At 41.8% G+C, this 21014-nt stretch overlaps 1 protein-coding gene across 3 annotated transcripts in view; it reads right to left on the reverse strand.

Annotated features, from left to right (window-relative positions):
• The window catches only part of DCBLD1 (discoidin, CUB and LCCL domain containing 1), a 53350-nt gene extending 34896 nt beyond the window's left edge, over window positions 1-18454 (reverse strand). For all 3 annotated transcript variants that reach the window (XR_012508655.1, XM_074368434.1, XM_074368433.1), the window contains exons 1-2: window positions 18253-18454; window positions 2141-2353 (exon numbers count right to left, since the gene is read on the reverse strand). Coding sequence is in view for 2 of the 3 variants with exons in the window: in XM_074368434.1 (XP_074224535.1) it covers window positions 2141-2353; window positions 18253-18334 (295 nt within the window). In the remaining variant the exon portion in view is untranslated. The remainder of the gene's footprint in view (window positions 1-2140; window positions 2354-18252) is intronic.
• Window positions 18455-21014: the final 2560 nt, after the last annotated feature.

Raw genomic sequence — 21014 nt, forward strand, 5'->3', positions numbered from 1 at the left:
AAGACATCTGCAAACAGATGTCTTGGAGCCACAAAGACACAGATATGAATTTTCCTTTCAGTCCTTAACTGGCTGTGTGATCATCAGTATGTTACTTTAAAAACACACAAACAAACCCAAAGAACTCAGTGTACCTCAGTCTCCCTATTTGTAAAAAGGAGTTAGTCATATTTACCTTGCAGGGTGGATGTAAAGATTCCAGAAAATCTATGTAAGGGCCAAGCATGTGCCTATCACACAATGAATATATTTATTTCTATAATGAGCACATATTTTGTTTTAAAAGACAAACATAACTATGTAGAAAAAAAAACTTCAAAAGAAAAATGAACTTACTGGGCTTTACTGAAGTAAAATGCAATTCATTCCTCATTTTCTAATGAAGAGTCTAAATCTTAAAAATTCAGGAAGCTAGAAATGTGGAAGAGAATGCCCTGAGGCTGACCACAATCAAATTGTAACCCAGCTCCCAAAATGGAGTTAATCCCAGGCTTTGCCTCCCTTTTGTACATTTGTGAGTGTACATCACAGATGATGGAACAAACGCCTGGGTGTGGGAAAGCCACGTCCATCCTCCAATCCCATTTCAGGACAATTTGCTCTCCTCTCCAGTTCTTCTCACCTCAGCCTCTGAGCTGAGATAGACCCAAAGCAGCAGCGAGGACCACTCTGCTGCTCTGTCAGCAAGTGGAATCAACTACCCCTCTTCCGGGAAGGTAGATGCTTCCCCAGGGAGACCAGGGTGGAAAAGCCATTTCTGACCCTGCCGCACTTTCCCTCGCCTTTTACACTAGAGCTCTGACACTCGACACCCTCCTCTGAATGGGAACGAAATTTCCTGGCTAGTAAGGGATTCCCTAAAGACGGTCTCCATAAATTCACACATATTTGATTAACCAGAGCTCACTGAACAGTAAGTGTTCCCAGAGGCCGGAAGCATCCCTGAAACTCTCAAGTTTCCCAGTTGAGTCAAACCAGTTTAAAAAGTTGCAACTAATTATATGAAATCAATCATCTTTCCTCTGTCAGAGTAATTCAACCATCATTAAAATAGAGATAATACTCCCAAGGATAAAAAAGCTTAGGTTTTTTCTCTGCAGGGTCTAGGTGAGTTTAGACCTCTGGACAGTCTCAGGGCTGGTCTGGGCTACCACACTGGGAGGAGTGAGGAATCTCTGGGTGCAAAGGTAAAGACAGCCTTGAAAGCTGTGTGTTTGAGAGAAATGGCTCATAGAACCAGCAGGTGGACAGGGTTTTGCTTAAAACCTGTATCATTTTTGGAGTTGTACACACAAAGAATTTCAGAAAATCTTGAATCTCAAAAGAACCTGTTTATAAGATTCTGTCTATATTTTCAAATTGTCTAAACCCAAGCTGTTTCCTTGGGCTAAGGATTGCAGGGTCACTGACAATGGTAATTTCAGACTCCATCACACTAACTGCACACCCCAAAGCACAAAAAGGTTACTTTGGAAACTGTCCTTTGCACTTAAACAGAAAACTAACCCCAAACGTGTGTGTAGGGTCCCTTCACTCACTCCATCCAGGTCTCTGCTCAATGTCCCTTTATGGGAGATGCCTTCCCGACCACCCCATTCGAAGTAGCACAAACACACTCAAAATCAGACTCGGTATCACCTTAGGAAGACTCTTTTTTCTTATTCCTTATCTTCCTTTCTCACTACCTCTCATATTATAGATGCATTTGTTTATTCTCCACCTGCCTCTCCACCAGCGTAAGCTCCATGGAAGGAGGAACTTTGTTTTTTCACAGCCATATCCCACCTGGTCCTTCACACAGTACCTGAACACATGATCACTGTTCAATAACTATTTGTCACATGAATGAATGAGCTGTAGGTGGTTTAGCCAAATGCCATACATCCCCAGTTCTCTCCCTGGCAAGATATAAACTCAAACCAAGCTCCTGAAACCCATGTAAACCTAATACTAACATCTCAGATGTCTTTGTTGCAGCTTAGGACGCCAAGGTATCCATGTGAGCTACCCTGAGAGTATCCAAAGAGCAAGTGGCTCTTCGGATCTTCCCAGGCTATAACACTAGTGAACACATCATTTGTCCTCCTCCCCACATCTCAAACTTTCCCGCACCCACAGATACCCAGATCTCTTTTCTTACCATACTGATCAGAAGAGCTAATGAAGAGAAGGTAGTCAGAAGCACAGGTCTGGGATTCAATATCCAAATCTCCCAACCTGAGAATCAATCTCTTCCCCTTCGGTACTGTGATAGTCTTTTCACAAACAGTGTGATTGGGGTAAGTCCCTGGATAATTCTTAGATGTCATTGTGCCACTGTCCTCGTAGGTCACTATGTGCCCACAGCCATCACCTGTTAAAGAAAAAAAGATACAAAAAGTAAGTGAAATTAATATTTACTAAGGATTGAGAAAGTCCAGTATAATCTTCACCTTATGTATTTTATTCCTTCTATGGAGAAAGAGAGAAAAGCTAAAAAACAAACAAACAAAAAGACTTTATTATTAAATAGTATCTATTATTCCAGGTTATTTCATCTCCTGTTTCTCAGTTTTATCTTCTGAACATTGTTGGTCAAAATGTTTCATGTATTAGCATGAAAAACCCTTTGCAAATACATCATCTAATCAAATTACTTTTTCTAATTGTTAGGCAATTAGATAGACATGAGCACCAGGCAAGGGGAGAGGAAGGGGGAGGGAGCAACCCAGAAAATAGCAGTACCCCTGTGCTCAGGATAAGGGGCTCTAAAAACTCTTACTCTCTCTAAATGAAGGCCAGCAAAGAAGCCGGCTAGAATCTAACGCTGTGGCTGCACAGTAGAGAGAAGGACTCGGCTTAACTTGACCCAGTGCTTATTACAATGTAATTAACACCGCAGTTTGAGCCCCCTCCCACAGGCTTCTCTGTGCACATCATGGGTAAGAACCTGTGTAAAAGAGATGGGCACGCCTGATACAAGGAACATAAGCTGTCAATCAATTAATCAATCACAAAAACACCCCCTAAACCAGGTTATAAAAACAGAAAAAAAGGAAGGAGTGGCACCATTTTTCCTCTCCTGGATTGGCCCACCCCCAGTCCTTGGGGGTGGACTATATTTTACTACCTTTTACTTCACTAATAAAATCTTCCGTTTATATCACGCTCTCTGTCTCTCATTAGAAATTCTTTTTTTTTTTTTTTTTTTGGATGACTAAGAACCAAGGTAACTTTTATTCCCCTCTTTCTGGTAATATAATCATCGATCCATCTACCCACCCATACCTGCACAGTAGGCCCTTGGCATTCACAGAGTCACCATTTGTGGTTTTGTCTATTAGCAAGCCAACGCCATGAAACAATCTGCAGTGGAGAAAATACTATTACTCACTTCAGGGGTTAATGTCCTGATTAAATGAGATAATATATGCAAAATGCTCCTGGTAGAATCTGAGGCTTATGCTGAGAGGACTTTGTTTAAGAGCAGATCGTTCAGCTGGGGACTGACAATCATTCCACATTCATATCTCAGTTAATACCAGTCACAGATCTGAAGGTTCCTGATAGACTCAGGATGTATCATTAGCGTCAAGGATCTACTGTATTAAGTGCTTGCCACACACCAGACATAGCATTGGCTGTTGACACATGAATGCAGCAATGGCTGAGTCTGCTCAGAGTCAGATGGGAGAAAGTCACATGTTGAGATAACTATAATAATAAGTGCCCTGTACCGTATCAGGAGCTTGAAAGTGCCAAAGAGGCAAAAGAGAGTCTATTTCAGTGAATTATCACTACTTCACTAAAACAAGAAATTCTCTTAAGACTTTTCTCAATACTGAAGTTAATCAATTGACCAATAAGTTGCTCCATAAATTAAAGTGACCAAGTTAATCACTCAGATATCTAACAGCAAGAACAACTGGCTGGGCTGCGAGGTTAAGGAGCAAACATTGCATTCAAATTACAAAATGTATGTGGTGAGTTCAGCTTCACTGAAACAAAGGCAGAAGTTCTGCCTTCTGCTGAAGGGAAAGAAAGCAGAAATCTGCTGGAGAAGGAACTCCCTGCAGTGGTAAAAGACGGCCTCAGTATCCCGAAGCTTCCTATGGAGAAGCCCCAACGTGGGTATCCTGGGAATCTGAAGCCCAGTGAGGCCTTCTTCCTTCTCCAGCCTATGCACTGCTGAAGATTCACCGGTGGGTCTTCCTTTATTCCACCCTCTTCCTGCCCTGAGGCTTGCAGCCCAAAAGATGATGGAGGCCTCGTCAAAATAAGGAGTTGGGGAGAACTGCAGAATCTGACCCAAATCAGCAGGAGGACCCACCTATTATGCAGAAACTCCCACAAGATTCCAAGCAGGGAGTTTGGACTGGGGGAGAGTTGACCTCAAGAAGCAATGTGTTACAGAATACCAGGGGGAATGCAGATAGACAGCTGAGATAAAACCACTCTGCAACCCGGAGGTCCGGGCAGAGGCAGCTGTGGAATTTATACAGTAGGACATAGGGGCCCACAGAGGGCTTGAGGAGGGAGATAAGGAAGGGGTATTTGAAAAAGATTTGCCACAGGAACCAGCACGCAGGAGAGTCTGCATCGGAAGAGCAGTAGGAGGGCGAGGAATGGGGTGGCTGGGTTGGGAAGGGAAAGAAAAACGGGAAAGTTCACAAGAAAAAAAATTAAGACTCGGGTTTTGACTAATTATAGTGGGAAAGACAAGATGAGAGGGGAGGGAAAAAAAACATTGAGATTTTGAGTCCAGTAATGAAGCTAGTATGACAGAAAGGGAAGCCCAGAAGGCAAGCAGGTTTGGGGACTAAGGTTGTAAGTTTGGTCATTAAGTTTGAGGTGATAGCTATGTGTCCTGGCTCTCTGGCAGGAAGGATAAAATTGTTGAGAATTAAATGGAAATTATACTAGAGCAAAGTATATGGTACAGAGAAGCACAAAGTGCACAGTTTTGATTTAAAATTTGAATTAAATTTTGTAAAAAACAGACCCAATTCACAATATCTCTTGGAAACTATAAGACATGGCAACCATGCCAACAGGCATTCTCACAGGGCTAGTGATGCCCATTAAAGGGGGTGGCTGCCCCTTTAAAGGAGACAGATACCCTAGCTCCCCACCAGCTCCTGGTCCCTCATCACTATGACTTGTCCCACCTTAGGAAGCACTGGTTTTGAGTGCTCTGATAAAACGACACTAGGGTAACCAGTGTCCAATTATGAATATAAACATACACACAACTAACCCTCTCTAAGCCACCAGCATACCAGCTGGTCAAACACTTACATGCCTCTTTTCTTAATACCATGAAATTCTGCTTTTGTAAGAGAAGAGCAAGTGAAGTCTTTTTCCTAGAAAACACAGCTAAATATAAAATGTGGATCAAGTACATGGGAATCAGCCTACACATGATTACTTTATTCTAAATTTTATTTAAGTGACAAGTCATGACAAAGGAAAATCCCAGGGTGTCCGTTACGCAAGCCTGCAATCACACTTCTTTCCGATGCCTTCTACTCTAAAGCCCAAGGGGAAACCCATTCTGCCCAGTGACACTGGCAGAGTGTAAGCAGGTTTAAGGCTTCCGCACTCCTGTCATTACTTTATGCGGGGTAGCTGTGCCTTCCTGGAAAAGTTTCCCTTTTCCATCAACTATCAGAATGAAACTAGGTCTTTGGTCTGCCAAAAAAACCTGAAAGGAACTGCTAAGTTCTAATTTATTAAAAAGAAAACTGTCATCAGAGGTTGCAATCTCCCTCTTGCCTATGGAAGACGATGGAGTTTTCCGGGGCAAGCACTAATACAATAAATTGATTCCACGGTATTAAAGACATCAGCAATTTTCAACCTATTGTTTTTCTACAGTTTTGATGACTTCAAAGGACTACATATATTTAACAACATTATATACGATAATTGGAAGTTGCTAAGAGAGCTGCTCTTGAATGTTCTCACCACAAAAAGGGAACAGTATTATGCGAGGTGATGTGGTGTCAGGGGATGCTACGGTGGTAAATAACTTTGAAATACATAAATGTATAAAACCAATGCACTGCAGACTTAAACTTACACAATATCATACATCAATTATATCTCACTAAAACCGAGGACACAAAGAAGTAGAAATATGCCAAAGGGAAATGAAAAGCTTCGAGGGAGAGAAAATGCCTCCGGTATCATGTATTGAATAAGATGCATGCAAATGAAAACAAAGAAGCACGATTCCCATGAGCTCATCCTAACACTCTTGTAGCTTCACCTGGGGCCTAACTCTAACCAAGAACCACTGACAAAGAAGACAAGAGCTATTTAAAAATCTATCAGTTTGTGTTCCATATGTAGTGTATCAACATCAATACTGTGGTTGTAACATTACAGTGCAGTTTGGCGTGATGTTATCGCAGGGGAAACTAGGTAAAGGGTACACACCGCCTCTCTGCATTATTTCTTACAACTGCATGTGATCTATGATTACCTCAGAATAAAAATTTTAATTAAAAAATTGAAGGAAAAAAACCACACCCTGTTAGTCTGGTTAAGTTTGGCTGGCAAGGTGTGAAAAGAAGGGGCTTTTATTTTGTATTTTATACTTTACTGTTTGGATTTTGTGGTCCTGTACGTTTTGCCTATTTAAATTAGTTTTAATTAATGTATTTATACCAGCTTGCACTGAAATGATCTCTATGGAATGACAACTAATAAACGAGGCCACTTTTATTCTAAAATCTCTCTGTACCAAATAGGTTAACCAAGTTCTCACAGTTACCTAAGGGGCATGGGGTGTTGAGTCTGAGGGGGTTCAACATCCGTCCTCAGTTTACAGATGAGCAAACAAGATGCCTATGGACTTTCTGTAAGGCTACTCAGCCAATGGTGGATCCCAGACGACAATGCCCAGGTGATCCAGTAATGGCTTTAGGAGTTTAAAAATGCTTTTGTCTCACCTCTTGATTTGACTTTGTAACACACGTGTATTTGTGTTTAGTCTTGGAAAACCACCTGAACTGCTGCCCTCCCAGACCTCTTTAGATACTTTTACAACATTCGTCTATTAAAATGAACAGCTCCCTGATAAGATGTAACTGACCCTGGCAATGGTCATAAAGAGATGGAAAACTCCTGGGCAGAAGGTTGAGAAACTTTAAAATGAAAGGATCAGGCAGGTCACCACCTGTACTCACCGATGGACCTCGGCAGGACTACGAGTGAGGCAACAGTTATTACGTGTCTCCTCACAGGACACTGTGCTCTAAACACCAACACCTATGAAGTACTCTAGCCAAAAAGCAAAACAAGTGAATTAATAATTGACCCTGAATCTCATCAAGCCTTTAGGTCTCACTTCAGTCTACAGGAAATGCAGAGGGTAGAAGCACAAGTGTACTGACACCATGAGGAAGTCATTAGCCGAATCCAGGCTGTGTCATTCTAGGTACAACTGACCCAGTTTCTTCAACAATGAACTGTATGAAAGGACGTTTTAAAAAGCGTTTATTTTAGATTAAAGAAACTAAGAACCACAACCACTAAGTGAATCTTGTGGGCCCTGATTTAAAAATCCAATCTTAAAAAACCATTTTAAAAGGATAGTTGGGGTATTAAATAATATCAGGGAAGTATTATTTACTTTATTAGGTGTGATAATGGTATTGATGTTAGAAATGGTAAGAAAATATCTTTTTTTTTTAGGGATGCCTACTAGCATATATAAGGCTAAAATACATAATGGCAAGAGGTCTGGGATTTGCCATAAAATACTTCAGCAAAAAAGGGAGAGAGGAAAATCAATGAAAAAAATAGGAAAATATTGATGGTTACCTGGATGATGAGGATTCACGAGCTTTTTTTTTTTTTTAATTAAAATGAAAAGAAATAAAGGTCAATCTTTAAGGGAAAAAATACAATCTTGGTTTTATGATTAAGCTCTGCATGGCACTGGGAGGATTCAGGGCAGTGAGCCAGTGTGAGGGGATAGGGACACTGAACTGACACCTACCTACCATCAAAGGGTGGCACGTGGCAAGATGGGGAGGGGGAAGCTTCGCCACAAGGAATCTGTCTACTCTTCAAAAGTGGCTCCCATAAGACGTCTATCTTCTCCTTCCTTTGATCTATAGTTCAGTTGTCAAAGCATATGATGACTCAGCTATGTATCATTTCCTCCTCTCCTGAGACTGAAAGCTCCACACTTTAGAATATTTGAAGGGTGGTCCACCCACAATGGGCCCAAATCCTGAGGTCTGCTAGGAGCCACAGCTGGTTTGTGAGACTGACCAACCACCTCCTCAAAACAATTTACAAAAATAAAACCGGATGGATGAAGTTTAGATTTTGAAAAAAGCCACAAGTACTCAATACTTTATAACTCCCCAAGTGATTTCTACCCCAAATTTAAGCATTTTCATTCTAAGCCTTTGGAAACAATCTGAATTAGAAGAGTCAGACTATGATAGCGCCAAGCAATTTGATATTATGGAAAAGTTAAAGTTTTGTCTTAGAAGACTATTTAATTTTTAAAACAGAGTACATAGATGTGAGGGAAAAAAAGGTTTAAAGCGTTTATTTTTATGATGTGGGATTAGAATTGATTTCCATTTTATTTATGTATTTATTTTCTGCAATATGAATATATTATATATAAACCAGAAAAACAATATAATGAAAATGACCAAATCCACCTAATGTTCTTTGTCACATTAAAGGCTACTTTCAGCATTAGTCTTAAGGTATATAGACTGGAAGAATCTCTGTAAACCAATATACCCAAACTGTCATTAAAAACTTACTCAACAAACAGCTCAAAACTTAGTATAATGCAGCTCCCATTTGAAGGAGCTCACGATCAAGGGGAGAGAGAGGTAAGTTAACAAATAATTCTTGACAGTAAAGTGACAAGTCCAAAAAACAGATAATGGACTCAATATCTGGTCTCCAAATGCCTGGAATGAATGGCTATGCCTCTGCTTTTCAGCCTCTAACATCAGCCATTTAGGAAGTATGGCTATACAGAGTATTTTCTAAATAAGCTTAAAACAAATCCAAGATGCTTGTCTGCACGAGTCAACCATTTATTTAGTCTACACCAATTCCCCCCACTAAGACAGGAAAGCAATAACTTCCTTAAAAGACTATTTCCTTTTGATAAGAAATCAAGTTCCACTAACAGCAAAGTAAAATTAAGATATACCTGGTATGGACTAAGTTCTGCAATACTACAAAGAATGAATTTAGGCTTTAAAAGAAAACTTTTAACTGAATTGCACTTGTTGGAAAATTATTTGGATGAAGTAAAACAAACAGTGCAAAAGTACTTTTAAGATTAATTATTAATAGTCCATAAAATAAGACAGCAGGCTTCAAACTTATTTTATTATGACCCATAGTTAGAATACAGATTTTTCTCATCACAATCTAAGTAAGCACACATGCAGACAGCTGTGTAAATAACAGAAGTCTAATGTTATAATACTTTTGATTATATGGAATGCACTGTGATATTTCCTATCTATTCATTTCTTTTTTCAATTAAAAGCATGCTGGTGGTGCCAATGGAAGTGACTGTATCACCTACGAAATGGGTTACAAGCTGCAGTTTGGGAAACAGTGCTCTAAAACACCACAAGTGAAACCGTTTCTAGAACCATGATTTCATGACAGTGTCCATGCTCTTCCTGATGTTCAAGTTACGACAGGTCTCAACACAGACACCATCACCCATGTGTGGGTGTGAGAAAATTCCTTCCCATGTGTGAGAGCAAGTGAGCCCGTGATGACTATGATCTTTTCAACCACAAAAGGGAGCCTGCAATGTCTAGAGAGCTCTCTGTCTGATGGTAAGGCCATCAGCTTTTCCAAAGTATTACTAATTTCACTGTCAGCCCCCTGCTCTCATAAAGCGTGTTCTTCTCCAATTGTGCTCAACTTTTGTACTTTATGCGTTACCTGGAAAGAAATGGAAGAACAAAGGCAGGAGAGCCTTTTTCTTCCATGTGAGAATAAAAAGAGTAAAACTGAATTTATGATGGTAAAACTTCAATTATTCAAAACCTTACTTTTCCTAAAAGGAAAATGGATAATACTATGATGAAAATTACAGCTATAGACTAGAAACACGAGATCAAGTTCTGCAAAACTGTTTATCATCTCTTTAAACCTTATTCTCACCACATATAAAATAGATGCTAAAGGCATAACCAATAATCTAATGGAGACGATACTTTGGTCTTAGCAGACAAAAAAACATATGAAAGTATAATAAAAGGAAAACACAAGGGATTTATTGACAAAAGTCTCTCCATGTAAACTCTTCAACACAGTGTTTCCTATCAGCTAAAAAATCACTTAAAATAAACCAATTTGAATGCATGAAAATGAAACAAATCATTTCAAGAGGTCCTATCCAAAAGCCCCTACATAATGGGAGACTATTTCCATCAGTGCGCAAAGACATCAATAATTTTAACCTTAACATATTAAAAAGCATCATTTATGCCCAATGGAAATAAAAATCTGAAAACCTAGTTTAATGCTATTCTTTAATGTGCTTTATAAGTAAAATCAGTGAAAATTCTGTAGTCCTCCAGTCCTGTGACTCCTACTAAAAGGAAAAAAGATCATTGAAAGGGGTTGTGGAAGTAGGGGGTTAAAAGGGTTTGCATGCCTATTGTTTTTCTAATTTCGTAAATTATTCCCATACACTTGGGAGGTGACAGAGCACAGTGGTTGTGACCCTGGGTTCCTGTGTCCTTGGGAACTGTGTGGCCCTGGGGGAGTCCCTGTACCTCTCCAAGTTTCAATTCATCCTCTCATATAGAGACAGCGATGGTGCCCAAATCACAGGGTTATCATGCGCATCAAACCCTACAACACTAGTAAAGCACTGACCACACAGGCTAGCATATAGTGAGAATTCAATATACTGTAATTACTATATTTTTATTTTAAAATAATACACATAGTAAAGTATCAAGGATATTGCTTTGAATTAGCTGACTTCATCCAAATTCCAGCACTCGTTGGCTCTACAATCCTACGAAGTTCCGTATTTTGTCTGTTCCAATCAGTTTTCCTCATCTTCAAAATGATCAACCATAACAGGGCCTGGTAAGGATGAATGAGGATGCACGTGCTAAAAGCTAGGAATTGCTGGAAAGTCTAACTGGAATGTATCCCCCAGGATTTACCTGGGGCCTACTAACTGCTAGGTCAGCATCTCTCAAAGTAGGCACTGTGGATCCCTCAGCCCTAGAGGGTTTACAAAAAGGTCACACCCTCGTCTCCAAATAAAGAGGTGTAAGAGAAATAAGCTTACAGAATTCTGCCTTTTCATTCATCACAGGACATCTCAAAGCCCTTGCAGTGCATGTGAAACTCTAACAGAGGATGCAGCCTGCAACATTCCCAGGGAATTCCGCTCAACAGCATCTCCTGGGTGTAGTGGGATGCACAGGCTGGCTCCTGCACAGGCTCACAAAAGTGGTACTTACAGAGAGACTCTGTAACAGGGCTTCTGGGATTAAAGATCAGAGGTAGAGACATGAATTATGGCCTTTAGAATTCTAAAAATGATAATGAAATTGTCCTATGTGATTGACATTCAAAAGCAAAACCTCACACTGCTGCTACCAAGTTACAAGGGGAATTGGCAATTAATTGAACATGGTGTTTGAGAGAAGTTTCTTAATTTCACAGATGAAAATGTAAAAGAAAACACACAAAAAACCACCTTTTTTGCATAGCATAGCAAGTCTAAGATGACTGTTTCATCCCTGCTAAATAGATACTCAAGATAAGGAAGTTGGAGAAAAGGGGCTGCTGACGTTTACCGTTTACTAGTAACATCAGGAGGCTGATGTAACGTCCACAGCGACGTTGCTGAAGCTGAGGATAAATACGAGCAATCCTCCTGTCTCTACAACGGGCCATATTTTCTAACTTCGCTTCCATGTTAAATATGCATATCGCCAACAGTCACAGAAAGCAAAACTGGATACTGACTTTTCTCTCTGGTGTCCAAGAATTCCAATATCACCAAGTACAAAGTTTGTCTAAGTTTTAAAAGTTGAAACTGTAAATGTTTCTCTCATGTTCTCCCATATACACAAGGGTTTCACTTTGACAGATTTTTTTTTAATTAATGAGAACCAAAAAGTTATTGGAACAGGAAAAAAAATAATAAAATTAATTGAAAAAGGACTCTTTCTCATACTTAGCATTTATTGTAAAAGGTGACAGATCCTGAGTGTTTGAAGAGACTTTATATTATCTTATTTAATCATCCAGACAATCATATTTGATGGGTGATACTATTAGGATGATTATTAATTAGGATGATTATTAGGATAATATCAAAGGATGATTTCCTTTTCAAAAGTTATGGAACACTTCATACAAACAGGCATACATACAGAGAGCTGTATATAAAGTGTAATATCTCAAACATCCAAGTACATACCCCATAGCTTACAAGACAACATTTCCATTACGGCCCAAGATGTGCACAGCACACTTTCCCCCTCCTACTATTCCTGTTTACGTGTGAAGACACTGAGGCTCTCAGCAGCTGAGAAACTCAGCCCCAAGGGCTGAGCTGGCATCTGAACCTCACCTGTCTCACTCCAGAGACCAAGCACCAAGGCTGCACTTGCTGGTCACCCATCTTAGAGGTGAGGAAACTGAGGCAGAGAGATTTAAGACAGTACCCAACATCACACTACCGCTAAGCAGCACAACTGGTATTAAAACCCACATCACAATTATTTATTCATAGTCCTACTCTTTAGGTCTCAAAATTAACACAAGAAGCCTGCCATGTTTCATTCAAGGTTTTTTGTAAATCTTATGAGAAATTCCACCGCTCTCTCTCTTTAATTACTAAAGTAAGCTATTAAAGGAACAGTCTGAGGGGCAACTATTTTACTTTCAACAAAGGTTCTTCTCTTGGAGTAGCACCAAAGATGCTTTGTAAATTAAAGTTTCAGTAGATTAAAGGGCTGCTTCTCAAACTTCGTTGGACACAGCAACCTCCTGGGGATCTTGCTAACACGCAGAGCCTGAAATTTCTGGCTGTCCAGAAACCTTTAATAAATACTGGCCTTGCTCTTTGTCGGAAATAATAGTGAAAATAAGTTTTGTTTTCTTTTCCTTTTTTCACGAATAGAGTGCTCCATAAAAATCATTTACACACACCCTTTAGGTACATCCCCTAAACACTCCCAATCATGAAATGTAGCCACATAAAATTAACACGACCACATACAAGGATTTACAAGACAAAGACACTTCGGCAAATATGAGGGATTACAACTCCCAAGGAGACAGTCTGTGAAAACTAGGTTAATAAATTAAGCAGAAATGGCATTAAATGGTCAAGGCATACCTGACTACATGGCTTAACTGCTGCTAATGTCACAAATGCCTAAGCACAGTCCCCAAATGACCTTCGAGATGAAGCAGGCCCCTGATGCCCCCAATGTATAAGCATCCGCAGATCTCAGAAGACCACTGGCTCACCTGGGCTAAACGTGTAACACCTGCTCCCGTTCTCAAGACTGTGGGCACCTAACTCATGGCAGCGTTTCTGGCGTTGCCTTGAAAAGGAGTCTCCGAGGTTCCCAGACCTTTTCTGGGTTGAATTTAGTTATTTTCTTGAACACAGGTATGGTGTTTCTAAAGACATCACAACAGTCATGTATGTGATTTAAAACACCTCGATGACTATGAGCCTTCATCTCATTCTCTCAAATGGCAGCCCCAGTTCATGCACTGACTCAGGAAATACTCATCAGCCTGTTATCGGCCAGGCCCTGCACCCGGTGCTGGTGGGAATTAAAAGTTCGGTCCCTGCTCTCATGGATCTTAGACTTTCCTCCTATTTTCCTCCCTCCCCTCAAAGAACCCTCCTCTTCAACTCCCACTGTAAGGCAAGTTAGGCATTTGGTTCCAGACTCAGCACCTTATGGCTCACAGAATTTATTTCCACTTTGGGTTAAAAATCAACATGTGGTGTTTTTCTCATCAGCTGAAGTCTCTCTCACTCCCCCACCCACGAGGCAGACAACTATTTTTTTTAAATTTATATACAAAGCAGAGAATGAACATCTGGAAGATGATATCAACATGACTATTCAATTGCAAACATGCAAAATTACTCCACAGTCTAAAGAAAAAAAATCTGGAAGTCTGGCAACATTTTTCATCTTCAGTGCCAGACTTTGAATATACCAGAATGAGTTCCTCTCCTTTAAATCCTTCTTTTCAGACTATTTACAAACAATGTTGGACTAGACATAAAACTTCGTTACTTTGTCTCGTTCAGGGTTTGATTCTCAACTGCAGTCAGCTCTGAGTTTTTAACAACAGGTCAGGGACTGTGTTTTCACTGCCTTCTCCCCAGGTCCTCCCTGAGCACCCATCAGGTAGGCACTGGCCACTGTGCAAGGCACAAAGCTTCTCCTGGACCTGACATTCTCACAGGGGGAGATTAGTGAGAGAGCTGACATTTATTGAGTTCTCTCTATGTGCTAAGTGCAATTCCAGATAAGGAGCTAATACACAAAACCTAAAAATGCAGAACAACTGGTTGCTCTAATATGTATAGAGCTGACTTCATACTGTAGGACACACATAGCAGTAAGTCCAAAACTCTATATAGGAAATATTTCCCTAAACAAGTTCCCCCCGCCTTAATATGACTCAAACCTTTGCTAAATGCTGCAATTTATTTAATTTCCCTATGCATCTTAAAAATAAAAACATAACTTTTGATAAATGTCAGATATCTTGCTTATTTCCAAACCGCGGTTTTTTATGACTTTTCAAGTCTGCTATAGTACCATAGGTTAAAGGATTCAGCTTTTGAAAAGTTAATAAAAACAGTTTGTGACACTACTCAGAGTTCAAATCCTGCTTTCATAACACCCTTTGATGAGTTTAATGAATCCTTTAGCACAATTTTTTTTCCTGAAATACATGGTATAACAATGTTTCAGAGTGTTAGTTACAAATTACATCTAGTAGAGGCAGAAGATATGGTACATACTGTTCTGCCGGCCATGCTCCCATCTGTCTGCTGTACTTGCATTTAAAAGGCAATAAAAATAAGCATGCCAAGAGCTGGGATGGCTAAACAAAATTAACTAGTGCAAACACCAGCTGTACCTTTGTAAAGAGCTTTGGTAGATTCTTTATTACTTAGTTTCCACTAATTAGGACATAACTTGAAAATATCTAAATATAAAGAAATTGTTTAATTCAACTCAAACATTTATTGAGCACTTTGGTCAGGTGCTGTGACAATAAATACAATTCCAGTTGCTGCCCTCAGGAACTTACAATCAACGAGTGACTGAATCCCAGATCTTTGACATGAAGGTTAAAGTCTGGGGCGAGTGCATACACTGGTGCAGAAGGTGCCAAAATAAACTTGTGCTTACTTTTAAAAAAGCCATTCACCCAAAACATCAGACATCAGTCGTCCCCTGTCGAACCAAATATAAAGGAGTGATGATTTAAAAACAGGCCTTCCCAAAGTAAAAAGTTAGAGTTGGGCAGAATTTTTTAAGCAATTTTTATATATCCAATTCTATGTTTAGAAGTTTCCTCAGAGATTAACTGCTTATTTTTATGCTTTATCTAATGCTTAAATCACAAGGAGGAAATCTTTAACATCCATTTCCACATATTTTGGTGAAGAGAGAATCAGGGATTTTGAACACAAATTCCTCACATGAATTAAGGGTATTTTATTGCACAAAACTTATAATCAAAGTAAGAAGATCTAAGTCCAAGGCTCTGGATTTATACAATTGAATCAGTGCTAACAATCAACTTCCATGTGATATTATGTAAGGTCACAATCACATGAAACAATCTTTGTGAATACCTAACTTTAGTTAAGTGAGTTCAGAGGAGCAGGGCATAAGAAAGAGTGAAAGTCAGCCCGAACTCTGCTCATCAAGCCCTAGTGCCTAGAGTCTGGCTGGCTGTGAATTCAGAAAGACGAGATTTTTTTAATAAATTGAGCAAAAACACCATACAGGCAAGCAGCAGCCCTACAGAGGAATCAGTATAGTTTCATGGGGTCACCACACTGACTTTAAAAATTTGAATAATTTCTTTGACCAGACTTATAAATATTCAGATTAATTTACCAAATTTGTTTCTTGAAACATAACACAATGAATAAAAGTCTAATAATTAAATGGTCTGTAACACAAATGGTAGTAACATATTATCATAGCTCTAACATTATCAGATGTTTCAACAGTCTCAAAGCTGATTTGAATCAGAATTACCTGTGGGAACTTTTTTAAAGTGCATATTCCCAGGCCCCACCCACTGGACATTTTGATTCACAACCGGGTTGAGGCTTTCTAAAGCTTCTGGGGAGAGTGGTGATCCGTCAGGCTGGGGAGCCAAGAAGCACCAGACTAAGTTGACTCCAAGAACAATGAAGGTAAAATGGAATACAGTGTCTTCTCATCAAAACCAGACTGTTATGCTAAGGCTACCCTCTTATCTTCTAAACACTGAGAGCACTGATTTCACTTACGACCATCCAACTACGCGTCCAGTAGCATATCTCAAAACCTAAAATGGGTGTGCATGCTTAAATTTACAGAAGCTTGAAAAAACCAGAGACCCAAGGGCTAAAGCGGAAAAAAAATCAGAGTTTTGAGAAATACTTTTAAATCACAGATAATGCCTTTTCACTCAAGAGATATCAAAACTCTAGATTCTAGGAGATTTTTTTCAGGAAATGATCCAAATCTATGTTTCACTTCTTTTGTGGTTGAATATCTATACCTTTACTGGTTCTTTTAATATCCTAAATATATAGGATGCTTCATGGAAACTTCAATAACATCCTCTTCCATCAGTCATGTGCAATAAAATCTCAAATTTCAAGCTCTAGGAATCTAAGCAATCACTCTTGTTTCCAGAGAACTACTCTATAAAGTGGACCCAGTTTCAGAAGTCATCTGAAACTTCATTTGAAAAGATAAGTGACAGCTTTGGCCAGATCAGTACAGGGACAAATTGTACCATTCATAGATGCATTTAAAGGTGCATCTTCCAAGTGACTTGAGAAACATTTTCAAGTGCTTAAAACACCCATGATCAAAATCCTACATATTTACTAAAAGCATACATAATTATTAAAATTTTATGATATGCTCAGCATTCTGCTACAGTGGCAAGCCATATTTTGTCTAAATTTAAGCGCTTTTCCCCCCTAACAAATTGGTATGTAAACAAACTTAGGAACCACTACGAACATCTTGTGTATCAATGTTGCCGACTGGGAATGGATACATGGTTCAGTGAAAACACAAAAATGCCAGCATTTGACTTAGTTTTTAGTTTTGATTCTTGTCTCATTAGAAAACACAGGGCAGGGGTGTGGGGCAGTCAAGATATTCTGGATAGACTCACTGCCATCAGCTGTAGAAGGAAAGAAGTAGGGGAGGGGGGAAACAATTGAAAAACTTCGCAGAAAGCTGCCCCTTGCTATCAATAAAGAACTAAATCACAAGGATTTGCCTATGGCTGGTAAAACGGCTTAACTGCTTTCATCTGTTGGATATGTAAACCCGGTTGTGGGCTCATTAGGTCCAACTTGAAGCCAAGGACCAGGTCCAGGGGAAAATCAGCCTGGTCGACTCTCTCATACACCCAAGAAGGAACCGAGCCCCGGGGTCCGAGTTGGGGCGCAAGGGGCACACTCACACTGGCGAGGAGCCGCGCGGTCGGGCTGCCGGCTTCCCAGGCCGACCTCGGGAAAACATGTCCCGACCATTCCGTGCAAGCCACAAACGCACACGCTAGGATTCCAGCCCCGCAGGGAGTAGAGGCGACTGGGGAAGCCCGGCTGCCCAGCTGCTGGGCAGCTCTGTGCAAAGGAGCCTGGAGACGAGCGTCCCCGTACTGGACTCTCCCTAAGACGGCTGGGGTCGTCAGCTCGCGGCCCCCGGGCCAAGTCAGTTCCCACGGGGTCGGCAGAGTCAGGAAGTCTGGAAACTAAGTGAGCGGGGCTGCGGAGAGAGAAAGTGGGGAGGCGCCAAGTTGATCCTCCTGTTTGGGGGCGAAGTTAGGAGTCTGGTGGGGAGCGATGCCGACTGCAGTAACTTATTCTACAGTCGAGAGGCCGTCGGCCAGAAGAGTCCAGGACTCCGCAGGGAGCAGGCGGCGACCCCGACTTCCTCCCGAGCGCGGTCCCGACAGGCCCAGCCCGCCGCCCGCGGGACGCGCTCCACTCACCCAGCTCCTCCGCCTGGAGCCAAAACGGCGCGGAGACGGCGAGCAGCAGGGCCAGGAGGTCGCTGCGGGCGCCGGCCACCATGGCTCCGCTGGGCGCCAACTTGGCAGGCTCGGCCTCCCCTCGGCGGCCGCAGCCCGGGCCGGGCCGCCTCCTCCGCGGCCGAGCGCGGCGCCGGGACTGGGCGCAGCCGCGGCTCCGGCACCGAATCTCATTGGGGCGGCCGGGGGCCCAGCCCGGCGGGGGCGTCTCCCGCCCCGCCCCGCCCCGCCCCGCCCCGCCCCGCGCGCCGGCCCCCGAGGAGGAAGTCGCTCCCCGGCGGCGGCAGGCCGCTGGGGTGGAGGCGCCCGCGCTCCCCTCTAGGTGCCGGGCGCTCTCTGCTTCACTCTCTAGGTGCCGGGCGCTCTCTGCTTCACTCTCCTTTTCCTCCGCCCTTCTCCCCCAGTGCACGTGAACCTGCAAACCTGCAGGACTCCTGGCCGTGAGACCTGCCCGGAGCCGCGCTGTGCCCTGGTCGTCCCCAGAGTGCCCGAGCGCGTGGTGGGCGCTCCAGAAAGATTACTCTCCTCTGGGGCTTTGCCAATTCCACGGTGGTGGGCATGCCATTGACTGCAGCCCTGGGGGACTCGAAATATTGTCAGAGAGAAAGATGATGGTGACAAGATCCAGTTCAAGTCCCTCCATTCATTCATTCATTCGAAAGTTATTCCAAAAGTGTGCCTGCCAGACACAGTGCTAAACCTTGTGACACTTGCAGACGTTAAAAATAATCAGTCAAGTATGCAATACAAACCGCAATCGATGACGAAGAGTACTAGTGGAGCATCTTCAGGGAGATCTAATTAGATGGCAAGTGACCAAACTGCGGGGTAGGAATTAGCCAGGAAAGGCCTCACTTAAAAAGTGGAGAGTGAATGGGAAACAGAAAGGGGATAGGAAACAGAAGGCGGAGGACAAGAGAACAGACACGGTGTGCAAAGAAGCTGAGGGAGGAAAGAGCCAGGGTCGCTGGAGCAGGGCGAACAGGTGGGCACATGACCAGAGGCGGAAGCCCGAGCACAGGGCAGGGGCCGGAACGTGGAGGGCCTGGAAGAACGTGTAAATGACGTTCAGCTTGATCCTCGGAGCAACGAGCAGCCACGGGAGGATCTCACGGAGGAGTGACAAGATCCGATTCTCTGTGGGGTGGAGAAGGGCTTGGGAGAAGGCAGGTTGGAAGAGGGGAGAATTACACGGCTATTAGCGAGTAGTTGGATAGGGACGTGGCCATGGCAATGAACGAGGACAGAAGAAACGTATTTTAAAGGCTCTCTGACGTCTCCAGATCCCCTGTGGTGCTCCGCTGGGCGCCCGGCGTTTGTCCTGGGTAAGGTTCAGCCACACTTACACCTGCACATGCCGAGAGGGGAAAGCACTGGGGTTGGGAAGGAAACAGCCGCTCCGAAGTCCAGTAGTGGCCCGTCACTTCCTCTCTGGATACCCCCGATAGATTCTGCTCATACATGCATTCCTTTTTAACTCTGTGTTTTTAAACAGAGTATAAGCGCTGTTGAAATTTCAGATGAGATTAACTTTGAGGCTTTGCTTTCTCGAAGGTAGCAGAACTTAGAGGAAAGAACTTGGTTGGGCTTTAGAAATGAGGCTGATTCAAGTCTGAACCTCAGATCGGCCACTGACTGGAGTTGATTCTCTCTGGGCCCCTGTCTCTTGGAGAGTACACACCTAATACTCCTGGCTGTCACAGGGACGAAATAAAATACGTAGATGAAGTTCTAGCATGTAAGGGGTCCTCAGTAAATAATACGCTTAGCATATTCGTATTGAAAGCAAATTCACACCCATGTTAGTATTAAATATTCTTGCACACAAAACATAAAAAGATACTGTGATGAATTGATCCTAACTCTAGCTTTCCCTGGTTCTTCTTTTCATTCTAAGACGGTGAATGTGGGCAGCTGCTGCTGGCCTCTAACAGGCGTGGCTCTGTGAGCTATGAATGAAGAAAGACAATGGGAGCATTGTTCCTCAGAGGAATTCATAAGGTGGGGCACGTGGGCTCCAGGGGTGGAGGGTGGCGGGGAACCTTTTCCATCTCAGGTGGTACCTTGATGGGAACCCAGCAGTCTATTCTACACCAGAATCCTGAGCCAGATCAGGGGAGAGATTTAGGATCTGGTAACAGAGAGAAAACAACAACAAAAAATGCCAGGTGGATCCTAATATTTTCATTCGCCATTCCTTCCTCTAAAAAAAAAAAAAAAGGAAAAGAAAAGAAAATCTCTAGTTAAGAAAAGCATAGCAAAAGAAAAACGTGAAAATACAACAGATTATCAATTATATTTTTGTATATGAGAAAATAAATAAGCCTCATTGAATTGATACGCTTCAACCACAAAGACTTATGTTAGGCGTGTGAGTGAACCTGTTTTATTCTTGAGTTGATACTATTTTGACTTTTTTTTTTAATAACAATGCCTTATGGAATCTCAGAATTGAATGTAAAATTCTAAGATTCCATTAAAAATTATAGTTGTTAGACTCTGGCTACAACATCTCACACACGAAGATTTAAAAACTGCTTATCACATGAAACATCTCCCAAGAGGGTCTCTCACAAGTCTATTTCACATTTAACCCCTCCCCCTACTTACCATCCAGTCTTTCCTTATTTTGTACTTTTGACTACAATTTATGTTTATATTTGCTAGCTCTTCTGTAAAAATAGAGAATAGCTGTCCAGGGCTGCCTTGCTTTATATATAAAA

The sequence above is a fragment of the Camelus bactrianus genome, chromosome 8, assembly GCF_048773025.1.
Source record: "Camelus bactrianus isolate YW-2024 breed Bactrian camel chromosome 8, ASM4877302v1, whole genome shotgun sequence".
NCBI classification, from domain to species: Eukaryota; Metazoa; Chordata; class Mammalia; order Artiodactyla; family Camelidae; genus Camelus; species Camelus bactrianus.